The sequence below is a fragment of the Phoxinus phoxinus genome (genome assembly GCF_949152265.1).
Source record: "Phoxinus phoxinus genome assembly, chromosome: 9".
In the NCBI taxonomy this organism is placed as follows: domain Eukaryota; kingdom Metazoa; phylum Chordata; class Actinopteri; order Cypriniformes; family Leuciscidae; genus Phoxinus; species Phoxinus phoxinus.
In genome coordinates this window covers 8144605-8172323 of record NC_136884.1, presented here as the reverse complement: position 1 = coordinate 8172323, position 27719 = coordinate 8144605, and the positions used below count along the sequence as shown (strand labels likewise).

General features: G+C 38.2%; 1 protein-coding gene and 1 long non-coding RNA gene across 4 annotated transcripts; one reads left to right on the top strand and one right to left on the bottom strand.

Moving 5' to 3' along the window:
- Nucleotides 1-44: 44 nt before the first annotated feature.
- braf (B-Raf proto-oncogene, serine/threonine kinase) lies at nucleotides 45-14871 on the top strand. Of its 2 annotated transcripts, XM_079622358.1 has the most exons (20): nucleotides 45-404; nucleotides 3749-3850; nucleotides 4590-4853; nucleotides 5392-5495; nucleotides 5591-5693; nucleotides 6854-7002; nucleotides 7265-7384; nucleotides 7858-8017; nucleotides 8450-8489; nucleotides 9186-9305; nucleotides 10291-10424; nucleotides 10516-10633; nucleotides 10727-10811; nucleotides 11549-11725; nucleotides 11907-11953; nucleotides 12104-12222; nucleotides 12306-12437; nucleotides 12679-12813; nucleotides 13196-13349; nucleotides 13448-14871. In XM_079622358.1, the coding sequence occupies exons 1-20, from the start codon at nucleotides 237-239 to the stop codon at nucleotides 13468-13470; spliced, it is 2454 nt and encodes an 817-aa protein (XP_079478484.1). In that variant the 5' UTR covers nucleotides 45-236; the 3' UTR covers nucleotides 13471-14871. The 2 variants fall into 2 exon arrangements, with proteins under 2 accessions (XP_079478484.1, XP_079478485.1); XM_079622359.1 differs by lacking the exon at nucleotides 9186-9305 and having other exon boundaries at nucleotides 193-404.
- On the bottom strand, nucleotides 4697-27256 carry LOC307003652. Of its 2 annotated transcripts, XR_013798771.1 has the most exons (9): nucleotides 27044-27256; nucleotides 26206-26303; nucleotides 24183-24248; nucleotides 23535-23611; nucleotides 20010-20107; nucleotides 17683-17751; nucleotides 16961-17033; nucleotides 8825-8919; nucleotides 4697-4829 (listed from the first exon to the last, which is right to left on the bottom strand). It is a non-coding gene; the product is annotated as an uncharacterized lncRNA (long non-coding RNA). The 2 variants fall into 2 exon arrangements; XR_013798772.1 differs by lacking the exons at nucleotides 4697-4829; nucleotides 8825-8919 and having other exon boundaries at nucleotides 14774-17033.
- Between the last annotated feature and the right edge of the window lie 463 nt (nucleotides 27257-27719).

Below are 27719 nucleotides of genomic sequence, written 5' to 3'. Positions count from 1 at the left end.
GAAATGCTCTACCAGATAAACTAATATTGGATAATTCAAGTAGAATGAAAGACATGGCAGAAACAAAATTGTGACTTGTTCGTTTTAGAATTTACACTTTAATATTAGTGCATTGGTCGGCGTCCAGTATCCCCATTTACCCCTCCACGGGTTTACATTTGGTGAATCTGTCTCCCCCTCCTGTCTCGTTCTCTGTTTCTTTCCTCTATTTTCCACTCAGTTTCTCGTGGTTTAAAATGGCGGCGTTGAGCAGCGCCGAGTCCCCACCGCCCGTCTTCAACGGAGACAGCATGAACCGCGATCCGGAGCGGGACCCGGGACTGGACGAGCTGGGCGCGGGGCTCGAACCCGCCTGTCCCGGAGGAGCGGCGATCCCCGAATGTCAACAGGACATTCCCGAGGAGGTACAATGGGGGAGTCAGGGTTGAAGGAGAGCTCGGCTGTAGAGCGGAGCTGGGCTGGATGGAGATGTTCAGGAAACACCGGCTGTAATACGGATCGTGGGGGGATGCAATGCATTGCAGGGGAGAGAGATGATGCACCAAAATATAAGTCGACCAAATCTTATATCGTGCGCTTATGCATTTTCGCAAGGTGCATTTCCGAATGACGCCATTTATAATTCTCTCATTGCAGATCTCTGAGCCAATGTTTATCAGAAGGCCTGTTCGTGTTTCATTGGCTTTATTTCCCCACCAGACCCCGCTGCAGTGCATGCATGCATGCTTCGTATCTCACCTTGCGATGCATTGTATTAATGGGAAACTACAGATGCAACTGGGAATATATTAACTGCTCGCGTGCATTGTTTTATCTCCTTTGTGTCACCAGCTGGCGCGAGTCTGCGTTCGAATGCATTTACATTTACATTTAAATCTGCAGTGATGTCATTGTGCTCGTGCATGGAGCCCTGCGAACGTTCCATATTAATTTTTTGACCCCGTGTAAATGTATTGCATTATGCTTCTTTCTTCTACGCTGTCAACTGTCTGTCTGCACAAATCACCTATGCTGCTATAAGGGGCCTTTGCTGTTAGATGTACACACTGGGGTATTACTGGGTACATTCTGCTCCTTGCTGGAGCATCCAGCTTAAGTTAGTAGCTGTGTTTAGAAACATGCTGGTTATTAGCTAGTTGACCATGTACAATGTTCCAGAAACCACTGTAAGCTGGTATTACCAGCTGGTAGTTGATTTGTTGGCTGTCTACAAGCTAGAAACCAACTGCAATGTTCCAAAAACAGTTCGACTAAGTGGGGTGGCAACATTTCAGCTGTTTTCTGTTTTCTCTAGCTATCTAGAAACCATCCACCGTGTGTCAATTGCCCTGCTACTGACTTAAGATGGATTTTCCAGCAGGGCTTTAGTATTTACTTTAGTATTCATTTTACTCATACTTTTTAGCACTGATTTCACTCTTAAGTTAAAGAGTGGAGCACGATTTTATCTGATTGAGTCCATAAACCTAGTTAAAAGTTGTATTGATGGTCAGGGCCATAACCACGAAGGGTTACATTACTTAAATGGGTTATGCGGTGGCAGTTTCTTGAATTTATACATTGAATCTTGAATGTTTGGCTACATACAGTATTTGTTGTCAGCTAGTTTTTACATAATTGACTTGATTGTTGAAGGAGTAATTCACCCCAAAAAAATTATTTTAAAATCTTCACCTCCAATGGGCTTACCTGTCACAACTGGATCAAATTGAACTTGAGAACTGGATCAATCGTTCATTAATGAATCCTTCAAATACATAATTTCAATGAATAACAATCTCATTTTCAGTCTGTTCTTTATACAGGGCTATCGTATGGCTTTAGAAGCCTTGGAATATAATATGGTGTTCGTCAATTTGAAAGGTCTGGTTCCTTTTCTATGAAATTGTATGGGGGGAATAAAAACCTAAGTGCAGTCTTCAAAAATTCTGCTTCTGTGTTCTACAGAGGAAAGAAATTAATACATGTTTGAAAAGAGGATGTTTTAATATTGATAGAATTTTCATTTTTGGGGTGAACTTTCCCTTTGTAGAGAAGCTGTGGATGCCTGCAAGTATTTCATGTATTGAGCTATTTTAAACTGTCTTGGTTATGTTGCATCATGTTGGAAACAGAGTATATTATTACCACATGGGGTTTGCTTCAAAAGAAAGGCTTGTAACAAATGTCTGTTTAAGAAACTGTCATCAATCTTTGACTGCCAGGAGTTGATTCTGGCAAGACTACTGAGAAAGTCCCTTGCCACGGGTTCCTTTTAGCTATTTCTTGCACTTATTTGACTAGTAGAGCCAGTTTATCTGCACTGTTGATTAGAAATCAAGTGGCAGCTTGACTCTGAATGCAGGATTTTTAATCAGAACTAAAGTTAGATGCACTTAAATGTGCTATTTCATGGGGGCGTTGAGGCATTCCAAGTTTCTTGACAGTCTGCTGGAAAATTGCTTCTCAAAATGGTGATCATAATAAAGTTTACTTGTAAAGCTTTGTAGCACTGTCAGATTGTGTTCACTTGGCTGGGACATTTTCCAACAAACTTGGAGTATTTTATGATGCTGCTTGTATTGCTTGGCAAAATTGAAAAATGTTTATTGGCTTTTTAGAACAAGTACTTTGCTTGGATGTTTCCTTGAGCAAATGCTTGCAATCCATTGCAATATAGGCTATAATCATAGTTTAAGTGCATGTCTTAACATTGGATAAAAAAATGATCCGCCTCAATTGAGTGCATATGTTTGTGTACATTTTTAGAATTGATGCACTTCTTGGTGTTTTCATCCAGAGTTTTTTTTCCCCCTGCAATATCCCAGAATGTGCATATAAATGTAGATATTCACATTAGGGTTGTGAATGTCAGAAGATTTTGCATAAATCGTACATACAGTATCAGATCCGACTGTTAAATGTGATTTTTTAAGATTGTTTAGGGACACAAATAAAAATTGCCAAAACAAAACAAAAAACAGGTTTCATGAAGATCTCCCCTGCTTCCATTGGTTGGGCACAAGGAAAAGCCCCGCCCCCAAATGTACACCATTGGTTGAGCCAGTATTGTTTTGTCAGATTGTTTGTGATGCTCAAACAAATAGAGTAAAGGCCTATTAACACCAAGAATGATAAAGATATAGGCCTAGTTTTCCCTTCTAAATGTAAATGAATAGCAGTCCACACCACAGCTATAATGATAACAGCACAGACAAACAATATTGTTGCAATCAGTTACAGAATTTTTTTTCTAGCTGATGAACGCTAAAAACATTGACAGCCAATCCTGCTTTAAAGAGCTGGGGCATTTAAAGCAGCTGACAAAAACTGTCGCGCTTATCATAAACTGATATTGTGCGGTGTTGGCGTGGATGCTAATATAGCTATTGTTAATAATAATTTAGTGCTTGGGCCTGGAAAAAGTATTTAACAAAATATAATATACACTTTGGTTGAAGCAAGTTAATTCATTTTAAAGCTATTTCTTTGCTAGAGCTCACTGTCATTATTTCATTTGCTTCACATCTCAGCCTTAATTAATATTGCACATTTACTGTGGGCAGGGCCTGAGACAGCCGTCCAGTGTCAGTTTTTACAGCTTAGAGGAGACAAGCAAGTGATTCTGTGTTTATTAGATTTAGCACAGTCATGAGGTCTATAGTGAAGTTCAAATGTATCTGCCCAAACACTTGTCCAATCAGTGGAACCTTCTCATAAAAAGGAAGCTGGGGAATTTTTTGTTTGCTAACTCTCATTTTCTTTGCAGATATGGAACATCAAACAGATGATTAAGTTAACCCAGGAGCACCTAGAAGCCCTTTTAGATAAGTTTGGAGGAGAACACAATCCGCCATCTATATACCTGGAGGTGAGTTGGCCCGACAAAGAGTTGCTGTCATGGGTGTGATGTGAAAGGTGTTTTACTATACCAAGAAAGTTAATGGTGATGTTATAGATGAAGTGACTAGAATTGATACCATCTAAAGTTACAATTAACTTTTGGCCTTTGTTCCAAACTCTAGTGAGCAGCCTAAATAGGCAGCATTTTAAGGCATCATAGGCACACTCCCAACACAACGGCTGTTCTAAAAGTTAAGCATCTTTAATATGTCTTTGTTTGGTCGAATTCTAAGGCAGCATCCAAAGTATCCATCCCACTTTCCAAATCACTACAACAAACCTAGTGCAGAAATCTATGCAAGTGTGTGGACAAAGTGTGAGAAATTATTTGAAATAATTCAAGTGTGAAATAAAAATCACTTTTTCCTTTTTATGTTTATTAGAGTATTTTTTTATTAGCTTAGCATCATCATTAGCTTAGCATCATGCTAGTGGAAAACTCTGTTTCTATGAAACGAGAGTTGTTGCTTACATAAAACTTTGTCACTCCATGACAAATAATGTATCTGTTTAAAACTACTGAATGTATTCAAAGGAGGAAAAGAACTGATGGAAGTATTTTGTTGAAGCAGTAAAATTTTCCCTCTTGAGTATGCAATAACAGCAAATGCATAACCTTAGATCTTTATCCTCCAACATGTTCAAAGCATGAGCATTTATGTGAAACAGTCATAAAGTCTTAATGATATATTTCCTCATCGCCACAGGCCTATGAGGAGTACACTAGTAAGCTGGATGCATTACAGCAGCGGGAACAGCAGCTTTTGGAGGCTATTGGAAACGGAACAGAGTTTTGCTCCTCGCCGACACTCACCCTGCTGGATGTAAATGGACCAGGCGCCCAGAGTGCCCCCATCGCCCCAAACACCTTGGCTGTCCTGCAGACCCCCACTGACGCATCACGGGGGAATCCCCGCTCGCCCCAGAAACCCATCGTAAGGGTTTTCCTGCCCAACAAACAGAGGACAGTGGTAAGTTTCTGGATATTATTTGTTGCTGAATACTATTTGTTGCTGAATACTTGGTACTGTTTTGCTTTTATATGTAACATTTTGAAAAAGTACCCCAAAAAAATGTTATAATGCTATAATAGTATGTAACTAATATAATACTGGCTTTATGACAAAATATCAGGTAAGGGATCAGAAAAATGGGGTGAGTTACGTCTGTAATGTTTTGCCCACAGCTGAGAGGTTCTCTCATGTACAGATGTGGTAGAATATTTTGACAATTCTTCACAGTAAGGTTTCAGGTTTCAGGGCTTTAAACAAGGTTTTTGAAAGGAATTTCCACTCCAACCAGATTGTAGAGCGGCGGGAGTCCATGGGAAATTAGTGAATATAGGTGACCCCCTTTATTTTGATTATCAGCTCAGCTTGTCTCTTTTGGTTTAGCTAAGAGAAGCGGCTGTATGAGTAGGAGCCAAGAAATCAAACGTGCCCAGACGTAGCCACAGTCTTACTGCAAGGAGATAAAAGTTACTTTAAGTGGTTTATGTGTGCGTTTCAGGTTCCAGCTCGTTGTGGGATGACTCTGAGAGACTCCTTAAAGAAAGCTCTGATGATGCGAGGCCTGATCCCAGAATGTTGTGCGGTCTACAGGGTTCAGGATGGGTAATAACTGTTCTAACCATCAATAGTGCAAAAACCAAGGTTATGTCACACTGCCAGCTGTACTTCACATTTAATGTCTGTCCCGCCCACATTAGGGAGAAGAAGCCTATTGGCTGGGACACAGACATTTCCTGGTTGACGGGGGAGGAGCTCCATGTTGAGGTTTTAGAGAATGTGCCACTGACGACCCATAATTTTGTGAGTATGATGAAACTGACCACAAGCTGTGGCTTAAAGGGGACCTATTATGCTCTTCTTCTTCTTTTACAAGATGTAATATCTCTATTCTATAAAATGCCTCCCAGATCATTTACTATTGCATCTCCAATTTGCTCCTTTTTGAGTGCGAGCAAAAACATGCGAGCGATATTGTGTGTGTATCTTTAAATACAAATGAGCTTCCCTGTCCCCTTTCCGAAAGAGGCAGCTCATGCTTCTGATACTCTGGCAACAACAAAACTGGAGAATCTCACGCAGCCAAAATGTTATAAATGTAATAACGGTGTTCAGCCTTATACGTTTAAACCGGAGTCGGGACACAGATGGAGAGGCTCCGGTAGAAGTTACAACTTTTAGAATCCAACATTAAGTTTCTGAATGGTTAGTTGATGAATTCATGTAGTTGTTGTCAAGTTAACTTTATTTAACTTGTTGGTTAGCACGTTTCATCATGATGACCATCTATAAATTGTTGTACAGGTGCTCATGTGGGAACTGTAGTAGGATGCCTACATAGCCTGAGAGTAATCGCTGCATTGAGATAGAACAGGGATCGTTTTGTTTAATTACGGTAATGATTTATATAATCATCTTTTGCCACATACAGCATGCTAACAAGCACATTAAGAAACGCGATTCGGAAACATTCGCAAAATATGAAGTGCGATACTTGCTTGTTCTGGATCTGAAGTTTGAGCACGAGCAGTTGGCATTGATCCATCTTTCAGAATCAACTTTTGCGCAAATCCAGCGTTGAACTGACCCTCGTTTGTGAAGCACTGAGACGTAAAATGATTTGCACAAGCATATCTGACTTTACCTAATTTCGGCACAATAAGGAGAGGGTAGATTTTTACCATTATAAAGGTGGTTGTTTACACACACTATGGACACACATCAGTGTTCAAACTTTTGCATAATAGGTCCCCTTTAAAATAAATCTGAAATGAAAGAGAAAGTTAGAGCCAACAGTTAACATGTTATAGGTGTGGTGATTTCTATTCTTGATTTTACATTTCTTAAAGAGTTTCTTAAGGACACGTTGACCTCTTTCTCCTCCACCTTGACTAATATATTGTGCTTTGGAAACATCCAGAAGCTTCATAATAACTAAGAGGGTTATTTTGGTGATCAAACAGGTGCGAAAGACTTTCTTCACGCTGGCCTTCTGTGACTTTTGCCGGAAGCTGCTGTTTCAGGGCTTCCGCTGCCAGACGTGCGGCTACAAGTTCCACCAGCGCTGCAGCACAGAGGTCCCGCTCATGTGTGTCAACTACGATCAGCTGGAGTGAGTGCTCATGGGAAATACTTTCATTTCTGCTTTATCCATTAAAGGGTGAAATTTGTTCCACACACAATACACAGTGAAATAAAGCATGTCAATAATATTTAAATTAAATATTAAAACAATGTTTTTGCCTAAGTTTATTTCTCCTATATTAATATTCACTGTATTTGGAATAATTTGCATCTTATATGGTTTTGTGCAGTGGGTAATTCATTATGCATAATATATTTGTACTGTTCTTCTTGTTTATATTTTGGTTCAGTTTACTGCTGGCATCAAAATTTCTAGTACACCACCCCATTACCCAGGAGGAAATGTCATCAGAGGGCACGACACCCGTTTCAGAGATGTACCCCTCCCTCCCTCCATCTGAATCCACTGGGTAAGAATTTAGTCCACTTCTGTGTGGGTGTATATATATGTATGTGTGAGAGATTATTACATGTTTTTGAAAGACGCCTCTTACGCTCACCAAGGCTGCATTTATTCTGATAAAAAATTTTTTTTTAAATCTGTTTTCTATACTTTAAAATGTAACTGATTACTGTGATGGCAAAGTTGATTTTTCAGCAGCCATTACTGCAGCCTTCAGTGTCACGTATTTGAAATCTTAATATTTTGTGAAAACTTAGACACTTTTTTTCAGGATTTTTGATGAATATAAAATGTAAAAAAGAGCATTTATTTGAATTTGATAGAGATATAAATCTTTTGCAGATCAGTGTAGTCACTGCTGTGTGTCTTTTAGTTGAGAAATTGTAAGGGTCGCCTCAAGTATATACTGTAGTGAGTTAGTGACTTTAATCATGCACTAAGCTAAATTTAATTATGCTCTCCTGTCTTTTTTTTCTCCAGGTCTCTTTGCCATCCTTCTGTGTCCCCGTCCAAATCCATCCCTATCCCACAGTCCTTCAGACCTGGAGAGGAGGACCACCGCAACCAGTTTGGCCAGAGGGATCGCTCTTCCTCGGCCCCTAATGTCCATATCAACACCATCGAGCCGGTCAACATTGATGTGAGAACTGAACATTTGAACAGCTGATACATTTATTTTAGACTAATATGTATTTTAAATAATTATAATGTAGGTCCCACTTCCTGAATCTAAAAAAAGAGAGAGTATAATATAAAGGTGAACTATTTAGTAATATTACTAAATATTAACATTGATCATATTTGATGTGTGCTTTTATTTTAAATGCATTATATTATTTATTTCAATCAATATTATTTATTAATACATTAATTTAGATTAAGTGTTACAGTTGCCCTCAAGCACTGAATCACCTTTATAATGTTAGTTTATTATAATCTTGTTTATATAAGTCTCTGTTAATATATAAATGTTTCTTATACGACCAACAAATTTACAAGGTGCATTTGTGTCAAAAGTTACAATTGCCCCGGACTCCCCTAGTCCCTGCTAATCGGTGTTATTCCTGTACAGGATTTGATCCGTGATCAAGGCTTACCGAGGTCAGATGGAGGTAAGGGCTGTATGAAACAGAAAACATACACTTAAGACGCACTGAATTCAAATGGCTTTCCGTCATCCCATGTCTTTGTGCTATCTTTGTGTCATTGGCCTTAGAAGTTTGGGACAGCTGTTCCATTTCACCCTGCCTGCTAGTAAAGCTGACAAACAGGCCTTTCTCTCCCCTGCCCGCTTTGTGAATTGCTTCTGCCCTTTTCTTTATCAATAGTGGCCTGCTGTAAAGTACTAATTTCTAATCAGTGTTCTCAAAACCTGCCCCCCTGTCCTTTCTGTTTCAAAACATGTCCCAGAACATTATAAGTAAACATCCGGTCATCATTTACTCACCTTCATGTTGTTCCAAACCCGTGCGACTTTCTTTTTTTTTCTGTGTAACATGAAAGATGTTTAGAAGAATGTTCAAGCTGCTCTTTTCCATTAACCTAAAATTAAAAGCATAAAAGAAAATCAAACACGTTTGGAATAACACAAGGTGATTAAATGGTAACACAATTATCATTTCTAAATGTGAACAACCCTTTAAGGACAGACTGTATACAGGAATAAATAAGAACTGGCTCTGTAATTCACTTGATCATCTCTAAATGAGTTCTGAGAGTAGACACAGGATTTTGGGTAGTGGGTGACAGGAAGTGCACCTGAGCTTCAGGGGCCAGTGATCCCGTGTCTGTCTCTCTCCCCCCTGCAGCCCCCTCGCAACACCCAGCCCGCTGCTTGAGGAAGAACCGAACACGGACCTCAAGCCCCCTTCTGTCCTCCCACCCCAATGAAATTGTCTTTGATTTTGAGCCTGAGCCAGTGTTCAGAGGTAGATAGGCCTATGTGCGTGGCTGTGTCCCACACCTTGTCTCGTCTTTTGCTTGTCTGTCTGTCTGTCTGTCTGTCTGTCTGTCTGTCTGTCTTCCACTTGTGTGTTTTGTTGATGTATTTCACTCCTCCTTGTTTGAATTCTCACTTTCTCTGACACACACGCTTTAACTGAGCTTTGAGCTTCACTCACTTTTCCTTAACTCAACACACTACAAACTCACTTAGTAAGGCACAAATTGTACATGCTTCATATTTAGACATTTCAGATGTACAGGTCCCTCTCTTTCAGTCAGTTTTGTATATTTTAGTGTGCATGCACATTTCTAAATCGCCTCTGCCATTATCTAAAGCTAACTTTTAGTTATCTTTAAAACAAAAAATAATATAATTACACTGTTTAATGTTATCTTTAGCAAATCTCAAAATGTGCATTTCATACTATACATTATCTATTTATTTATTTTATTCAGCATTTAATATGTATTTTTAATTTATTCACTTTTATTTAGATAAAATTGTATTGAATTTAAATATGAGCCATTTATTAGTTATTGACCATAACTTGAAAACAATTATCAGCTTATTGTATTGGCCAGTGAAAAAGTTTTTCATCTAACACTTATATTTTATTAAAATTAACAATTGTTTTTTATATCAGTGCATTCCTACTTGCAATACTTCAGCGTACATATCTGTGTGAGATATTTTTGGGGATACTTTTAGATTTTGGCTTTTTGGAAAGAGACGGGATGTGGCTCAGGTTTTGCTAGTATACTTATATTTGAGGCATACATCGCTCACAGCCCCGTTTCACACTGCATGGGCAGTGCCCCTTTCCTCTCTTTCTCTCCCTCATGTGATCACCACACAAGATTGTATTCCTTTCCTTCTGTCGTCTTCCCCTCTTAATCTGTTTCTCTCTTCTTTGGCTCCAATATTTCCTGTTGAAGTAACTGATGTTTCTCGACCTCTTGCAATGCCAGCCTCCACAGCAGGCCTGTCGGCCACACCTCCTGCCTCCCTGCCTGGTTCCCTGCCCAATGTGAAGGTGTCGAAATCACCGTGCCAACCGAGGGAGCGGAAGCCATCGTCTTCATCTGAGGACCGCAATAAAATGGTAACGATTTTTTTCTTTTTACCTCACTTGGCACATTTAGTCCAGGTCTAAGGTCATTTGAATCTATTTTGTCTATTATTTTGCTCTGTAGAAAACTCTAGGTCGACGGGACTCGAGCGATGATTGGGAGATCCCAGAAGGTCAGATCACCCTGGGACAGCGGATAGGATCTGGCTCCTTTGGAACAGTCTACAAGGGGAAGTGGCACGGTGGGTCCTGTGAGAATGTTAACGGCATTCAGACTTCAGATTAATAGGGAATGCACAGAAAAGGCTAAATGTTTGTCTTCCTCTTCCTCACAGGTGATGTGGCGGTGAAGATGTTGAATGTCACGGCCCCCACTCCACAGCAGCTACAGGCCTTTAAAAATGAAGTGGGTGTCCTCAGGTAAGATAAGGACTAAAATGCTCATTATTTTCAAAACAGGGACTGTATCTGTCCAAAATGTAGGTTTCAGGTAGTGGTCAATTGATTGTTTGTTTTAATTACGAATACCATTGCATTCATTTTTTCATTTATTCAATGTTTATTGGAAGAAAATAATCAAAATGGGTTTTAAACTATCCCAATTGTTGGTTACAAGGTTGCAAAAAAATACATTTATTTTAATTGAATAAAATAGTTGAATTAAAATCTACAATTAAATTGAATATAAAATAAAATCTCATATAATATTTAATTTGACCTAAGATTGCCTATCAACATAAGGGTTAGGTACTACGTTTCACTGACCATTGATTTTATTGAATGAAGAGTTTCCTATCATTCATTAAGCTATGAAACTTTAAGTTTAAGTTGCAGATCAGTATTTGAACAATGGTCATTAAATGTTAGTCTCGTGTTTTTGAGTTCAGCCTATGTATCAGGATTGTCCAATACCAAAATTTCAGTTGTCTGTACCAATAACAGTAAAATTTCACGGTTCTCTGTACCAATTTCGGTATCATGGCAAAAACACACAAATATGCACAGGAACGTTTGAAAGGAGCCGTCTATTGACCCAGTAGTACCAAGTATTGGTACTTCCGATAAAATTTAAGTATCGACTTGGTACCAAAGTACCCCTAGAGCTGCCAAAACATTGTTCTACCAAAGCTTATTGAAAAATTCTTTATCTCCCAAAGGAAAACCCGCCATGTGAATATCCTGCTCTTCATGGGCTACACCACCAAACCCCAGCTGGCTATAGTTACACAGTGGTGTGAAGGCTCGAGTCTCTACCATCACCTGCACATCATCGAGACCAAGTTTGAGATGATCAAGCTGATTGACATTGCCCGTCAGACGGCTCAGGGCATGGAGTGAGTCACTGGATCAATTAGATCACAGATGATCACTATAGCAGTGTAATGTTTAGGAGTCAAGAATCCATTTAGTCTTCTGGCTTCAATAGAAAGCGTGAAACCTACTGCCATCATGATACTAAATTGTTCAAGTTATAATGCATGAATTTAAAACTTAAATATTTTTTTTTATCCACAGCTATCTGCACGCCAAGTCCATCATCCATAGAGATCTGAAGAGTAACAGTATCCTTTGTAATTATGGACTGATTTGCTGTAAAATGTCTAATACAAAAATACAGGTCGCTTTTGATGGGTATATCAAATTTACAGTTATGTCCAAGCCTATGTGCGTGTACATACGCTTCTATATTAGCCTTAACACCACCTCCCTAGATATCTTTTTGCATGAGGATCTAACAGTAAAGATTGGTGATTTCGGTCTGGCTACGGTGAAGTCCCGTTGGAGTGGCTCACACCAGTTTGAGCAGCTTTCTGGCTCTATCTTGTGGATGGTGAGTCAAGCCACTTGTACTAGCTATGAGTATTTCTTTTGCGCCGACATTTGCATCTGGACTGACTCATTGGTCTTCTTCAGGCTCCAGAGGTGATCAGACTGCAGGATAAAAACCCATACAGTTTCCAGTCGGATGTCTACGCGTTCGGCATTGTGCTCTATGAGCTCATGTCAGGGGCTTTGCCTTATTCCAACATCAACAACAGAGACCAGGTGAACCTCTTATCAGTGCACTTTTTTTTTTACTTTTCCCCCACATTTTTTTGTCTACATTTGATTAATTACATAATCATGAGTACGGTACTAGCCTTATCATCAATTTTTAATGTTAATGTACTGTATGTGTAATATACTAGTAGTAGGATGTCTATGACATAAACAAGTCTGTACTCTGAAGGATTACTGCATGTATATGAATATTGGAAAATGTAATGAGCATATCTCTCCTATCCAGATTATTTTTATGGTTGGCCGAGGTTACCTTTCCCCTGACCTGAGCAAAGTGCGCAGTAATTGCCCAAAGGCCATGAAGAGACTTATGGCAGATTGTTTGAAGAAAAAGCGAGAGGAGAGACCTCTTTTCCCTCAGGTAATGTTGTGAAACCTGTCTGGTTTTCTGCTTTATCCAATTTGCCTGCCATCTGTCAAGGGCATGTCGAAGTATGTTGCCACAAGATGGCATCAGAGTGTCATCAACAGAATATATTTGCAGCTTTGAATTTAATATATTTAGAATTTTCTTAAATCAATCAATATATTTTTATGGTGTGTGTGTATATATAGCGTGTGTGCATAATTTTTTGTGAAGTCGATATTCTGACTAGATTTTAAAATATACTAGATTAAATTATTTATATATATATATATGTATATATGTATATATATATATAAATATAATTTTTTATATATTTTTTATTTCGTTATTTTATCTTATATGCATATATGATTTATTTATAATCTATTTATGGCAGATCCTGGCCTCCATTGAGTTATTGGCACGCTCTCTGCCCAAGATCCACCGCAGCGCTTCTGAACCGTCCCTTAACCGCGCTGGCTTCCAGACAGAGGACTTCAGCCTGTACACCTGCGCTTCCCCTAAGACACCCATTCAGGCTGGTGGCTATGGCAAGTACAAATAGACAAACATTGTTGTACTTTTTGACTTGTATTGCATTAATTAGTATGAAAACTGATACAAATCTGTCCTTTGTGTCCCCTTTTAGGTGAATTCTCAGCGTTTAAATAGTGCTGCAAATCCTACAACTCCATCCCTTGTCAGTTTTTAAGACGTCTTGTGTTCCTACGGTGGGTTCATCCATAACACAGAAAAGGACTAGTTTTCAAAGAATGTGCTGTTTTTCTTCCTCTTTACCCGAAGAGCTCTACAGCCTCAATGGAATTGCTTTAAAATAAAAAGATCTCTGCAGGGTGTCATTGCTGAATTTACAAAAATGTCATAAACATCACATAGGACAACTCGATAATGCAGCGTACAACAAAAAACGACTGACGTGAGACACCAATGCCTGATCACTGGGAAAAAAAAAAGAAAAAGGCATAGATTGTGAAGGGGGGATAAGAATCTTTTCCCCAAGAAGGATGAATGGGGTTAGGATTAATTATATTGGAGCACAAGCCCCGCCTTCACTCCGCTCCTGGAGGGGAAGAACACACAGCGTTGGCCAATCAGAAAACAGGGTCCATATTTGGACTGGTGGCATGGAATGATGGAAAAATTGGCATAAGAGCAAGGACGTCAAGTTGCCGTTGTGGAGAGGTGCTGGATATCAGGAGATAACTTGAATGATATTTAGAAACGTTTCTTTCTCTTGCAACGATTTTGTTACGTAACGTTGCCTGTGGCTGGAGTTGCTAATCATTTTTAAAAAAATTCTACAGGGTCATACGTTGTAGATAAACAGACCCAGTATTTATTTATTTTTTTGTTACAGGCAGTTTGTGAGCTGGGGTAAACGAAGCAACCATTGAAAAGACCTCTTTTTTTATAAATATATTCTGTAGGTTCTTTGCTTTTAATTTTTTTGTCAAGGCAAACTCTAGTATCTTTTATTTTCACATCCCCGTGAATGCCCCACGCAAAGAAGCCTGGGTAAATGTTTTTAGACTCTTTTGTTTCGGCACAAATTCCATCAGACATTTCCGAGGTGGGCAAAATCAAAGCTGTTTCTGTGCTTCTAGAGAATGTGATTATTTTGTTTCGCCACATTATAGTAGCTGACGTCATGTTTCTGAATAAGTCAAAGGTCATATTTGAAGTTTCTTGTAGAAAAAACCCACTGTATAAAGCAAACACGAAGCCTTGTTTCAGATGTGGGCGTATTTCAGATGTATTTCTGTACTTTTCACTACAAATTTATGCTTAACTGTTGTTATTAGAAGCCATTCCTTTGAGGCCATAATGGTTAACTGATGTTTTTGTTTTTTTGAGATTTAATTTATCCACAAGTCATGTGACTCTTTGGACCTTGCACCGCTGGATTCATTCCAAAATGTTTATTCATGGGTCAGGTTTTTTTTTTTTTATATATATATAGTTTTTCTTGTGTTATAGACAGGCAGGCCTGCAAAGTTACATTAATTTATATTGCTTTCATTTTTATTACTTTTTGTTCGGTGTTGTTTCAAACTCTGGGAGAGGTGTGTGTATGTATGTGTGTATAATATATATATATATATACACTTATTTTCTCTCACCCATTCTGTGATTTGCTGAAATGGACATCAAGCAGTGTGTCTGTGCACTTTGTATAAATGACTGATGCAGATAAGCAATTTTGCCTTTTTTAAAGACTTATTATATTTTGTCATATGAAGAGGTTAAAGCATGGTTACCGGATTGCAAAATGAATGAAAATTGATTTCAAAAGCAGGCAGGGCCATAGGACACTAAAAACCAAAGCTTAAACCAACCTTCTAACGTCATCTGTGTCCACCTTCGCCATTGACAGAGAACGGTTATCTGGATCTTCGACCAAATCGATTCACCCTATGATTCAAACTGGCTTCCTCTGTTCCTGCTCGCAAAGTGCGACAAAGCGACGGCTCTTCGTTTCACGTTGGTCCAAAGACTTCTGCGTCAACCCTCTAGCATAGCTTTGGGCTGTAGTGACACTAGCACTGTGTAGCCCTGAAGTTCGCCTAGACACTGTGGACGGTGGAAGTGCCCTCATTGGAATGCTTTTCATTATTTCGGCCTCTTCGTATTAAAAAAAAGTGGCTCCACCTCCTTTTTTTTTCTTGTACGAAATGACGCATTTTTGCTTTCGGCTCCACAAAATGCTTGATGTTGCACATATAACTGAGGCTCTGCGCTTGGTTCACCACTCGTGCTCTGTTACAAAAGCGAGGACACGCGCTCCATCTTCTTGCTTCTGTTGAGATGGATTTATTTATTTATTTTGAGTCTCTTTTTATTTTTGTAAGGATGATGCTCTGTGAATTGGTTCTGCCACTTAAACTTGCCATTAAGGAGTGAGGAGCTCCTTGAATCCTGTTGGTTGTGACAGTGGTCACTGTTTTCACATGTATAGTTTCTGACAAGACGTTTGAATGGACTTGTTCTCAGATGAAGCTGGCAAACTTATCATGAGTTGCGTATTGGAGATAGTAGAGGTGTATTTTAAGAGTGCTGTATTTATTTTCTATGGGAATGTTACTGAAGAATTCTGACTTGTGAAGGACCGATCCTTCTTTATTCTGGAATACTTGGGGACGTACTTGATTACAATTCGGTGAGGTATCCTCTAAAACCATTAGTCTTTCACTACCCAAAAACCCAATTTGCTTTTTAAAGCCTTCACCAAAAACGTCCATATCACATTCCTTTCTGTTGCCTTGCCTGCACTTTAAACCCCCGCCCCAGTGCAAGTTCATTCAAGTGAAAACTATCATACAAATGTTTGGGAGACTCTTTTCATCTGTAAATAGCTGTACAAAGGAAGTACTGTCCGTTTGCTAGGAGGCATGGAGATAAAAAACAAAAAAATGAAATGTTTCAACTTAAGAAATGACAACGGTTAAGAGAAGACATTTTGATAGATGAAATTCTGAGAAAATATTTCTGTGTAAAAATATTTAAGACTGTATTATATAAAAGGAAAAAGAGCTTAATGTATTTGTTGTGAATATGAAAACTGATATATTAAAGAAGTGCATGAAAACTGTAATGCTTTTGTGCGTTTATTGTTGTCACATTTAACACAGATCTTGACACTCTATTCACCCATATACTAGCTTTTTTGGCTCATAAACTGTTATCTGACTTATAAGAAATATTTTCTGTAAAAGGGATTTTGGAAAGTTTATGAGTTGCCTTTCTCTCACTAGTTCTGCCCACTGTTTTCTAACTTGGCCCCTCCAGATGCTTTGTCACTTTATGTACAGTAGGTTAGGTTACCAAAACCTAAAGTAACAAACTTTATTTTTTCTAAAGATGAAAAAAAGGCCTTTTTTGTAACTAAATTCTGCAACATCGATGGGTAAGTAAAATAAGTCTAAATTCAATTTCAAGGAATGTGAATATATTTATAATTTTCTTGTTCATTTTCCAGATTGTATTATTTAGTGTCTGATATATTCATGGTGCATGTATGATGAACCTTAGCAAATCACTATATTTCATCTAAAAATGTTGTATCTGGATATTTTTTTCTCAAAACCTGAATATAGTGCAACACTGCTCTATTTATAAGTAAAACATGGTATGAGTTCTCAACTTTTCAGGATTTGTGACTGGAACCTGCATATCTCCATCTCTTTCAGACAAGCGTGGGATGTCCAGTTTTGTCTCTGTCAGGAATGAAAAAAAGTCAAAATGAACTCAAGGTATCATTATAAATAAAATGTTACTGCATTCATTAATCCATTAGTAAACAAAATCCATTTGTGTTGTATGTTAAAAGCTTGAAGTATTACAAATAAGAGTTCGTTATATACGGTACATAATGCATGTTTTTTTTTTTTTTTTTTTTTCCATGTAAACCTCAGAGCACTCCCAGGCTAATGCACAGCAGAGTCAGAGCGTGCAGCTAGAGCGGACCCAGCATGCACTGGACGCACAGTATCAGCGGGAGTTTGCCGAGGTACAGGGTGTACAGCAAGTGTTGAGAAGATCCGTGGACCACCTCGGCAGCCGAAGTGCAAGAGACCTTTGGCCCTGCCTTCAACCTACCCTTCCTCATCAAACCAACCTAAGCGGGCACCCTTGCAGTCCTGCTACCCAAACCACATTGTGTGCTCGATTAATCTGGACATTTACTAAACAACAAACTGCATTTTGTAACCCAGGAGCACATTTTTACTGAATATTTTAAATAAATCTGTGGCCCATTTATATTAGTACTCAATGGAATTGAAAGGTTGGATACTAGTTTTATGGTTTGAAGCGGTTATTATCCTAAAGAGTTTCATGTTATTGAATCCTGGGAAATGTACAGACCTGTCACAGCTGCAGATTCAGTGGCTCCGGCCACTTGCATGAGTTTGACCTGCCACCTGCCTGTAGAGCCTGTGAAATACACATTTAACAAAGCATTATCTTCCAAATGCAAGTTTTTTTTTTCGTCACACAAAATAGCAGATGTATTTCACACACAAAATTTCATAAGAAAATAAAGTTTCTATTTTATTTGAAAATGTGTCCTTTTTAAGAGTTGCATTGTGATGTTACATAAATCATAACAAAAAAAAATCCATTGTTAGTTTAATAGTTACAAGTTTTTTTTTTTACATGGTGTACACAGTAATGATTTTCATGACCTTTTCTCTGTCATACTATAAAAAATACAATAAAAAAAAATCCTACATCTCAAAGTTGTGTTAATGGTCATTCATATTAATTAATTAGATGCGTATTTTAGTTGACTATGGTATGACTATGATTTTTTGTTAAATTGATTAGAATAATATCTTTCACATAATTTTGGAACAATGTTCCACTTGTCATGACAAATACAGAGCACTAGGCGTCTCTCTCGTCCTGATGAGGCTTAAGTTGAGATGAACATTGATGAAGTCGGTAGGACCCTACAGCAGTGGATAATGAATTGTTTTAGCTGAAAGGATGCAATTTAATCCTAAACACATGGATTAGCAGATATTTTAATGGGTAGCTGTGGTGCAGTGAGTTGTGACCATCATTAATACGCATAAAAGCTACTGACTCATGGAGACAGGTTCGAGTCCAACTTCAATTCTGTCAATATATACAAAAAAGCACCATATATACACACACACACACATACAGTTATTGTGCTAGGAATTATTAATTAATTTAAGTTCTTAAAACTGACCAAGCTTGAAAACTAGTTAAACTATTAGTATTGCATTACCAAAATAACAAAACAAACAAAAAACAGCTTTGTGGTTCAGAGGATAACTTTTTGCTTTACCAACATTAAAGTCTGAAATCAAATGCCACATTTCCTAATGTTTCCAACACAAATAACCCCTTTAAGCTCAGTGGAGTGAGACAAAGCCTTGTAGTTTTACCTGTTCAAATCCTGAAGATGCAGTAATTATTTACCTTTCTTGACTAAACAAATTCACACATGACCCAAAAATAAACCATGCCACATCACAACTTCTGTGGCGCAGAGGATAATAATGTGCATTTAAACATGAGAGTGGGTTCAAATCACACAACTGCTGACTTTTTAATCAAATAAAACAAAACTCTTCATAAAAACCCATCCAAAACACCCTTCAACTCAATAGACTCAGTAGATAAACTGTTGGGTTTTAGGCCTGAGTTCAAATCCCACTATTACTTACGTTGTACTTATTGTTGACATTATTATATCAAACAGTGTCCAAAACATCAGCTCTGCAGTGGCGCAAGTGGCTAAACACTTGTTCTGTGATGGTAATGGTGTGCGAAAGGCAGTGATCAAATCCCACCTCAGATTGTTGTCCCTACAATTTAAATTAAATTGTTATCTATAGTTGTCATATCAAACAAAGGGCCACAGACACCAATGCTGAATGTGAAAGCCACAGTGGTGCAAGTGGTTAAACACACGTTAGTTGAAGACAAGGTTGTGATGGAGGTATGGGTTCAAACCCCTTTTTCCATCAAATAAAATAAAACAAAACTCAATAAAAACCCATCCAAATCACCCTTCAACGCAACAGACTCAGTGGCTCAGTTGATAAAGTGTTGGGCTTTAATCAAGGAGATCTGAGTTCAAATCCCATTCTTGCGTATGTTAATTGTTGTACCGGTAATTATATCAAACAAAGTGACCAAAACACCATGTCTCAGTGTGAAAGCCACAGTGGTGCAAGTGGCTAAACACACGTTCTCGGCTGATAAGGTTGCACTGGAGGCATGGGTTCAATCCCCACCTCAGCATGATTTATTGTAAAATCACAGGCCTCATCCAGGTGAAAAGTGAAATATAAGTTCCAGCACATGTCTCAGCAAGAGATCTGTGGCTCACAGGTAAGAGCGCTGCCTCGTGGTTTCAGAGGTTGCTGGTTTGATCCCAGTCAGATCTCCGCGTTACGAGTGAATGGTGTGTGTATGAAGGGATGGGGACGCGTCGGGTCCCCCCCGAACCCCGTCACGATGTCCAGCAGGGGTTATGCTTCTTGATACAATAAAATTAAAAATTTAGCAGACTCAAAATTCTGGCCCGCCGTCCCTTCCCCACCTATTTAGGTTCCCATCATTTGCTTTTTAAAGGGGTCACCCTCCAAAAAGAAAATGATGGTAACCTACATGCTTAGTGCCAAACAACAACATTCACACGTTACAAGTCTTACCCGTCCATCAGCAGAAGTCCTTCATTACAGTGAATGTCTGTCCACACGTCGCAGATCTCTGCTTCTGGTGACTGGACGCTCCAAACACATCTCGTATTCTGTAGAGGAAACATAAACACAAACATTACTACATACTGAATAACTAAAACATCAGAATTTAATGTCTAAACAATAGTTAAATGTAATCGGTTACACAAGTCCTAAAGTTGTACAGTGTAAAAAATTCTAATACATAGTATGAATGCTGAATCAATAATAATATTTTGGTTCATCAATCTACTGTTGTTTTAATTAAGTTACGGTCTTACAGGGCACAGAACTACAGGAACATTGCATAGAAACTAACACCCTCCTTCCGTTGTGAGTGCTGGCCAAAAAAGACCGAACAGATGTTTTTTTTGTTCAATGCAATTTTTACATTATTTGGAAGTTTTAAGGTCATGATTAGGTTTAATTCACTATAAACAATTAAAGAAAAATAAGATGACAAATATAAGTGTTAACGGGTCATAGGTAGTAATTTAAAGGGATAGTTCACTTTAAAATTAAAATTCTGTCATCATTTACTCGCCCTCAAGTTGTTTCAAACCTGTATTAATTTATTTCTTCTGCTGAACACAAAGGAAGACATTTTGAAGAATGTCGGTAACCAAACAGTAGACTGTACCCATTGACTTCCATAGTAGGAAAAATAAATACTATGGAAGTCAATGGGTACAGTCAACTGTTTGGTTACCGACATTCTTCAAAATGTCTTCCTTTGTGTTCAGCAGAAGAAATAAATTAATACAGGTTTGAAACAACTTGAGGGCGAGTAAATGATGACAGAATTTTAATTTTAAAGTGAACTATCCCTTTAATAGCTAAGCTATAGATTATTACCTAAGGTAAGAATGCAACAGAAAAAACACGATTCGTACTTCATAATATGAATATCAGAGGGCAAATCATTCAAAGATTATAAAGGCAATGCAAAACAACTGATTCATTCGTTATTCTAAAAGTCTGACAGTGAGTTCAACAAGAGAGCAGAATGTAAACAAAGTCTGTGATAAAGAGGAAGACCTTCATAACTGTCAAACAACAAGACTTAACGTTAAAGACTACAACAAATTGTGCGTTTTAGTTCATGTACGTTCATTTTAGTCACAATAAATGCAACATTCAATCATCACAATATTAATTGAAATAAACTGACATAAGCTCTGCTATGAAATATCAGAAGAAAGCAACAACACATAACTACTTAAAAACGTAAATAATTAATTAAGAGCACAGAATAATGACTTAAAGTCTTAATAAGATAAATAATGCACTTAATGCAGATAAAACTGTATCTACTTTATCAGTAACGTTAGAGTTTACTTACATTACAGTTGAGTCGCTAGCCTCGCGTGACATCTTTGCTTCCTGAACTTTATCGCAGCGTGTGTTGGGTTTGTTTGTTTGTTTATGGGCTGAAATAAGTGTTGTTGAGTGATATTAAAATACTGTCATCTGCAGTTTATATAGTTCAAACGGTCTGCACGTGTTGTGGTGTGGCCACTGTAACAAGCGTCATGTTGTCAAGCATCAGAAGCGGTCAGACTGAACCTGAAACTCGTGTACGCCGCCTAGAGGAGCGGATGGAAAACTGCACTTCAGTTTGAAACGACATGATCGAGGTGGCGGCCAGTTGTAGGTGAAGCTGAAATCCGAAAAATCTAAGATTTTGTCACGGTCTCGACCAGCAGAGCAACATGGATCTACCAGTTTCAGAAAATTAACCAGATCAACTCTCAACTGATGTGGTAAAAATATGAAATGTGTTGACCTCAAATTAGGCACGTGCTCAAAGTGTAACGTTAATAAACATAAAAAATACGGTTCGATTTTCTTCTGTTTTTTTTTTTGGTTGTTTTTTTGTATGTTTAAAGTAGCTGTTTGTCTGTCTATACTAGTAATTTATAATAATATGCATCGTGTTTGTTCACAGAGTTAAACAATGCCCTCGCTCGTGTTGTGTCAGTGCAAGCAGGTTTAAGCAGTATTTATAATAAAGCAAAATTGTGTATTTGATACAGGACAGATCAAGACAAATCATTACTTTTTTTTTTAATGACTTGTCTAATCTATAAACCAATGCAATGGCTGATATTTCGACAAAAATGTAGTGTCTAATAGTGGCTATGTACTGATTAAACAGGCACAGGCATGAGATCAGATTAATAGTGTCAGTTACTCCCCCTTGTGGACAATAAGTGTGTCTGCAATAATATATGCAGGAATATACTACTGGATGTAGGAGGACATGGGTTTTAAACACTAAGTTCTGAAGTTGATATTCAGTCCAACAGCATTGTGACTTTTGTGTCTGAGTTCCAGACAGACTGTCAGATTATTGATGGAGATTTTACATCGACTCTTTCTGCAGGTTACATCGAGACGCCAGTAGTTGGCGATAAAGTGACTGACATTCATTCAGTAACGAAACAAGTGAGCGACTCAAGAATCATTCATTCAACTGATTTGTTCAAAACATGATTCATTTAGCCATTGCAGGCAGAGAATGTGGCTCTATGAGCCAGATATGATTTTAGACCGCATTTAAACACAGTTAAAAACAACCTGAAATTTGAATTTGTATTAAGAATATACTTTTATCTGTCGATGCAAATTATTGCAGAAATATTTGGCCATGGAGACAAGTAATGTGCAAACAGGTCATGAATGATCAATTATTTGTCCTAAAAATAGTTTTTGAGAACTGAATCATGGGATGAGGATGAGTGTGTCATCTCTGGGAAGGTCAGGTGGTTCTTCACCATGTCCTCACTGATGAAGCCTTGTCTGTACTCACATCCTACCTCATGAAGTCGATTATTGGCCTGTCCCAATACCCACACTTGCAGTCTTGGCCACTTGACAGGAAGTTAAATGCACAAGACTGTTCGGGGTCTGATAAATGCCAAAGCTCATTGCCCTTAATGGACGCTAAATCCACATCATCACTAAATACACATCAGAGCGATATTTGAAGCATATCCCATCATTCATCATGTTCTGGAACTCAATGACCCAAAATCACAAGATGTAGAGAAAAACTTAAATTAGATATTACATCAAATTTGCTTTGGTAAAGTGCACATTTTGTTGGTGTTTTTTAAAACATCTGCAACTGCTTTTTAATACTAGAAGCATCACAATTACTAAATGTTTTGTCTGTTACATAGAGACGACTGAATAGACTTTTAAAAAGTGCTAAGTGTTGAAAATATTATTAAAGCTCTGTAAAAACTTTACTTAATTTTACACAACTATGACGTAAGTGTGGCCCATTGAATAATCAAAAATTCCACTCACACGATCTTCACGAACACTAGAACACTTGGGCCAAATACAGTAAATACATCAGACTCAAGTGTTGGGTTTGGGACAGGCCCTATTTTTAGCATGTCAGCTTCTGATGATGTCTGTTTGAACTTAAGTCACCCAAACTGAGGTTTATTTGCCTAAACAGCATGTGGAAAAACAAGACGTTCTTACCGCTCACAGTTTAGAATGTGTCGGGTGATTGTCCATGACCTCTTCTAACCCGGACCGTAGGAGAATGTCTTTTCTGTCTGTTCGAGAGCACAAAAAGGGTAGTGAGTGGGAAAGTGGGTTTAATGCTTCGGTTTAAATAATTAAGTTGACGACACCTGCTGGTCAAAATGGTGTAAATGTAATAAGAATGCAGTGCAAACATGTATTGACACCTTTTACAAACCGATTGCAGATGTTTCCATTGTTATTAAATAAATGTACAAATCATTAAATCCCATTAAATATGAAGTGTGAAGTGTTTTATTCATTTGTAAGGCTTTTTAAGAGGGCTTGGCTAATCAGGCCAGTAAGATACAATTCACACTCCATTTTTCTACACACGTTTGTCACTAAAACTGAACCTAAACTATAAAAGTGACCTGAGATCAGTTAAAACTTTATACTAGCTGCTGGTTCACGAGTTTACCAGGTTAACGCTACCTAGTGGTGAAACACATGTTTCTAAACAGTATGAAGTGGCGAAGCATTGTTTTGCAGCAATCAAATGCCAGTTTGACATGTGCTCTGAACCATTGATTCAAACAAACGATTGGTAAAAGTTTCAAAGCTGCATGAAGCAGTGTTACATATTAAAAGCTGTAGACTCACCTGTGTTAGAGTCCTGACATGTCTTGATCACACTCCCTTCCTTTCCACTCCCTTTAGGAGTATGTCCTATAAATAAAAACATTAAAAAGTTGCTCAAATACAGTCGAAACTGAAATTATTTCATACAATCAAACACAAAATAATGCTAGAAATGATTAGGTGAATCATATTTATAAACCTGCAAAAATTGACAGCTTGGAGAAAAAGATGCTAAAAATGTAAACATCTAAGAAATTTAGTGATCTATATCTTTAAAAAGCAAAAACAAAAATGCAAACATCAGTGGGAGTGATAAAGAGATGTGCTTCCATATAGGAAACTGGAATCCAAACCCCATTAAAGCTTGTAATGTTTTGTTGTGCCTCAAATACCTCCACTCTATGTGAAACCCAAGGTGGTGCTAGTGGCTAAACACGTCCTCTGCTGAAGAGTGTGCTGATGTCAGGGTTCAAATCACACCTCAGCATGTTGTCCCATTTACATTTATTTGTTATCAATTTACTGAGTATGCAAGCCATGATGGCGCAAGTGGCTAAACATATGTTAGTTGTGGACCATGTTTCACTGGAGATATGGGTTCAAATCCCACCTCTGCTTGTAGGGCTGATGTTGTTCTGGTTTATTGTAAAATCACAGAGCACATCCAGGTGAAGTAAAAGTTTTTGAGTCTCATGACTCAGCAAGAGATCTGTGGTTCACAGGTAAGAGCGTTGCCTTATGGTTTCAGAGGTAGCTGGTTCGATCCCAAACAGATCTTTGTGATATGAGTGAATGGTGTATGTGCAAATGGCATTATTGTTTAAACACGAGAAGACCAAAACTACCTGTTCAAATCCCAAACTGAAGTTCGAAACATCCCAGAGATTAAGTAATCGTTTACCTTTCTTAACAATAAAAATTCACACATGACCCAAAACCAAGCCATGCCTCGTTACAACTTCTGTGGCGCAGCGGATAATCATGTGCATTCAAACATGAGAGTCTGGGTTCAAATCCCAAACTGCTGACTTTTTCCTTAAAATAAAACAAATCTATTAATAAAAACCCATCCAAATCACCCTTTAATTCAACAGACTCAGTGGCTCAGTTGATAAAGTGTTGGGCTTTAATCAAGGAGATCTGAGTTCAAATCCCATTGTTGTACCAGTAATTATATCAAGCAAAGTGTCCAAAACACCATGTCTCAGTGTGAAAGCCACAGTGGTGCAAGTGGCTAAACACACGTTCTGTGATCGTAATGGTGCGCTGGAGTCAGAGATCAAATCCCAACTCAGATTGCTGTCCCCACAATTTAAATTAAATTGTTATCCACAGTTGTTATATCAAAGAAAATTCCCTAGACACCATGTCTCAGTGTGAAAGCCACAGTGGTGCAAGTGGCTAAACACACGTTCTGTGATCGTAATGGTGCGCTGGAGTCAGAGATCAAATCCCAACTCAGATTGCTGTCCCCACAATTTAAATTAAATTGTTATCCACAGTTGTTATATCAAAGAAAATTCCCTAGACACCATGTCTCAGTGTGAAAGCCACAGTGGTGCAAGTGGCTAAACACACGTTCTCGGCTGATAAGGTTGCACTGGAGGCATGGGTTCAATCCCCACCTCAGCATGATTTATTGTAAAATCACAGGCCTCATCCAGGTGAAAAGTGAAATATAAGTTCCAGCACATGTCTCAGTAAGAGATCTGTGGCTCACAGGTAAGAGCGCTGCCTCATGGTTTCAGAGGTTGCTGGTTCGATCCCAGTCAGATCTCCGCGTTACGAGTGAATGGTGTGTGTATGAAGGGATGGGGACGCGTCGGGTCCCCCCCGAACCCCGTCACGATGTCCAGCAGGGGTTATGCTTCTTGATACAATAAAATTAAAAATTAGCAGACACAAAATTCTGGCCCGCCGTCCCTTCCCCACCTATTTAGGTTCCCATCATTTGCTTTTTAAAGGGGTCACCCTCCAAAAAGAAAATGATGGTAACCTACATGCTTAGTGCCAAACAACAACATTCACACGTTACAAGTCTTACCCGTCCATCAGCAGAAGTCCATCATTACAGTGAATGTCTGTCCACACGTCGCAGATCTCAGCTTCTGATGACTGGACGCTCCAAACACATCTCGTATTCTGTAGAGGAAACATAAACACAAACATTACTACATACTGAATAACTAAAACATCAGAATGTAATGTCTAAACAATAGTTAAATGTAATCGGTTACATAAAGTTTTTTGTTCAATGCAATTTTTACATTATTTGGAACTTTTAATGTCATGATTAGGTTTAATTCACTATAAACAATTAATAAAGAAAATTAAGATGACAAATATAAGTGTTAACGGGTCATAGGTAGTTATAGCCAAGTAATAGATTATTACCTAAGGTAAAACTGCAACAACAGAAAAAAACACACTTTTTACTTCATAATATGAATATCAGAGGGCGATTCATTCAAAGATTATAAAGGCAATGCAAAACAACTGATTCATTCGTTATTCTAAAAGTCTGACAGTGAGTTCAACAAGAGAGCAGAATGTAAACAAAGTCTGTGATAAATCTTCATAACTGAGATGGCCTTCATAACTGTCAAACAACAAGACTTAACGTTAAAGACCACAACAAAATGAACGTTTAGTGCAAAATGAATGTTAGTTCATTTTATAGTCACAATAAATGCAACATTCAACCATCAAAATATGAATCTCAATAAATTGACATGAGTCCTGCTATGAAATATCAAGATGAAAGCAACAACACATAACAACACATACGTAAATAATGACTAAAGAGCACAGAATAATGACTTAAAATCTTAATAAGATAATGCAAGAGAAAAGCACTTTATCAGTAACGTTAGTTTACTTACATTACAGTTGAGTCGCTCGCGTGACATCTTTGGTTCCTGAACTTTATCGCAGCGTGTGTTGGGTTTGTTTATGGGCTGAAATATGTGTCGTTGAGTGACATTAAAATACTGTCATCTGCAGTTTATATAGTTCAAACGGTCTGCACGTGTTGTGGTGTGGCCACTGTAACAAACGTCATGTTGTTGTTGTCAAGCATCAGAAGCGGTCAGACTGAACCTGAAACTCGTTGACGCCGCCTAGAGGAGTGGATGGAAAACTGCACTTCAGTTTCGACCAGACGAGCCGTACAAAGGCCAGCTGATACAAAGTGTTATCAAATTAGGTCACTGACTATATTCCAAAACGTATAAATACGTATAACATATTTTAACACTTTCATACTCAACTAAAAGTCCCTATTTTTGTTAAATGCGAGAAAGACAAGTGACAAACAGGTGATCATCGGCTCGTCTCGTGGTCGTATTAGCAGCATTAATAATTGAAACGACATTATGAGACTGAAATGTACAGTACAATTCATATATTTTCCCACAAATCTATGATTTTTAATGGTCTCTGTTCTGTAAAGGAGAGTACATTCAGAGTAGGCCTACCAGTTTCAGAAAATGAGCCAGATCAGCTCTCATCTGATGGGGTAAAACATGAAATATGTTGTTGTAAATATATAAAATCCAG

Excerpts from the sequence above, each read along its gene's own strand:
- braf (XM_079622358.1), top strand. The coding sequence starts at position 237 with ATGGCGGCGTTGAGCAGCGCCGAGTCCCCACCGCCCGTCTTCAACGGA. Across the intron at positions 10,425-10,515 it reads CTGAGGACCGCAATAAAATG|AAAACTCTAGGTCGACGGGA; the intron begins GTAACGATTTTT and ends TTTGCTCTGTAG. Across the intron at positions 12,814-13,195 it reads AGAGACCTCTTTTCCCTCAG|ATCCTGGCCTCCATTGAGTT; the intron begins GTAATGTTGTGA and ends TATTTATGGCAG.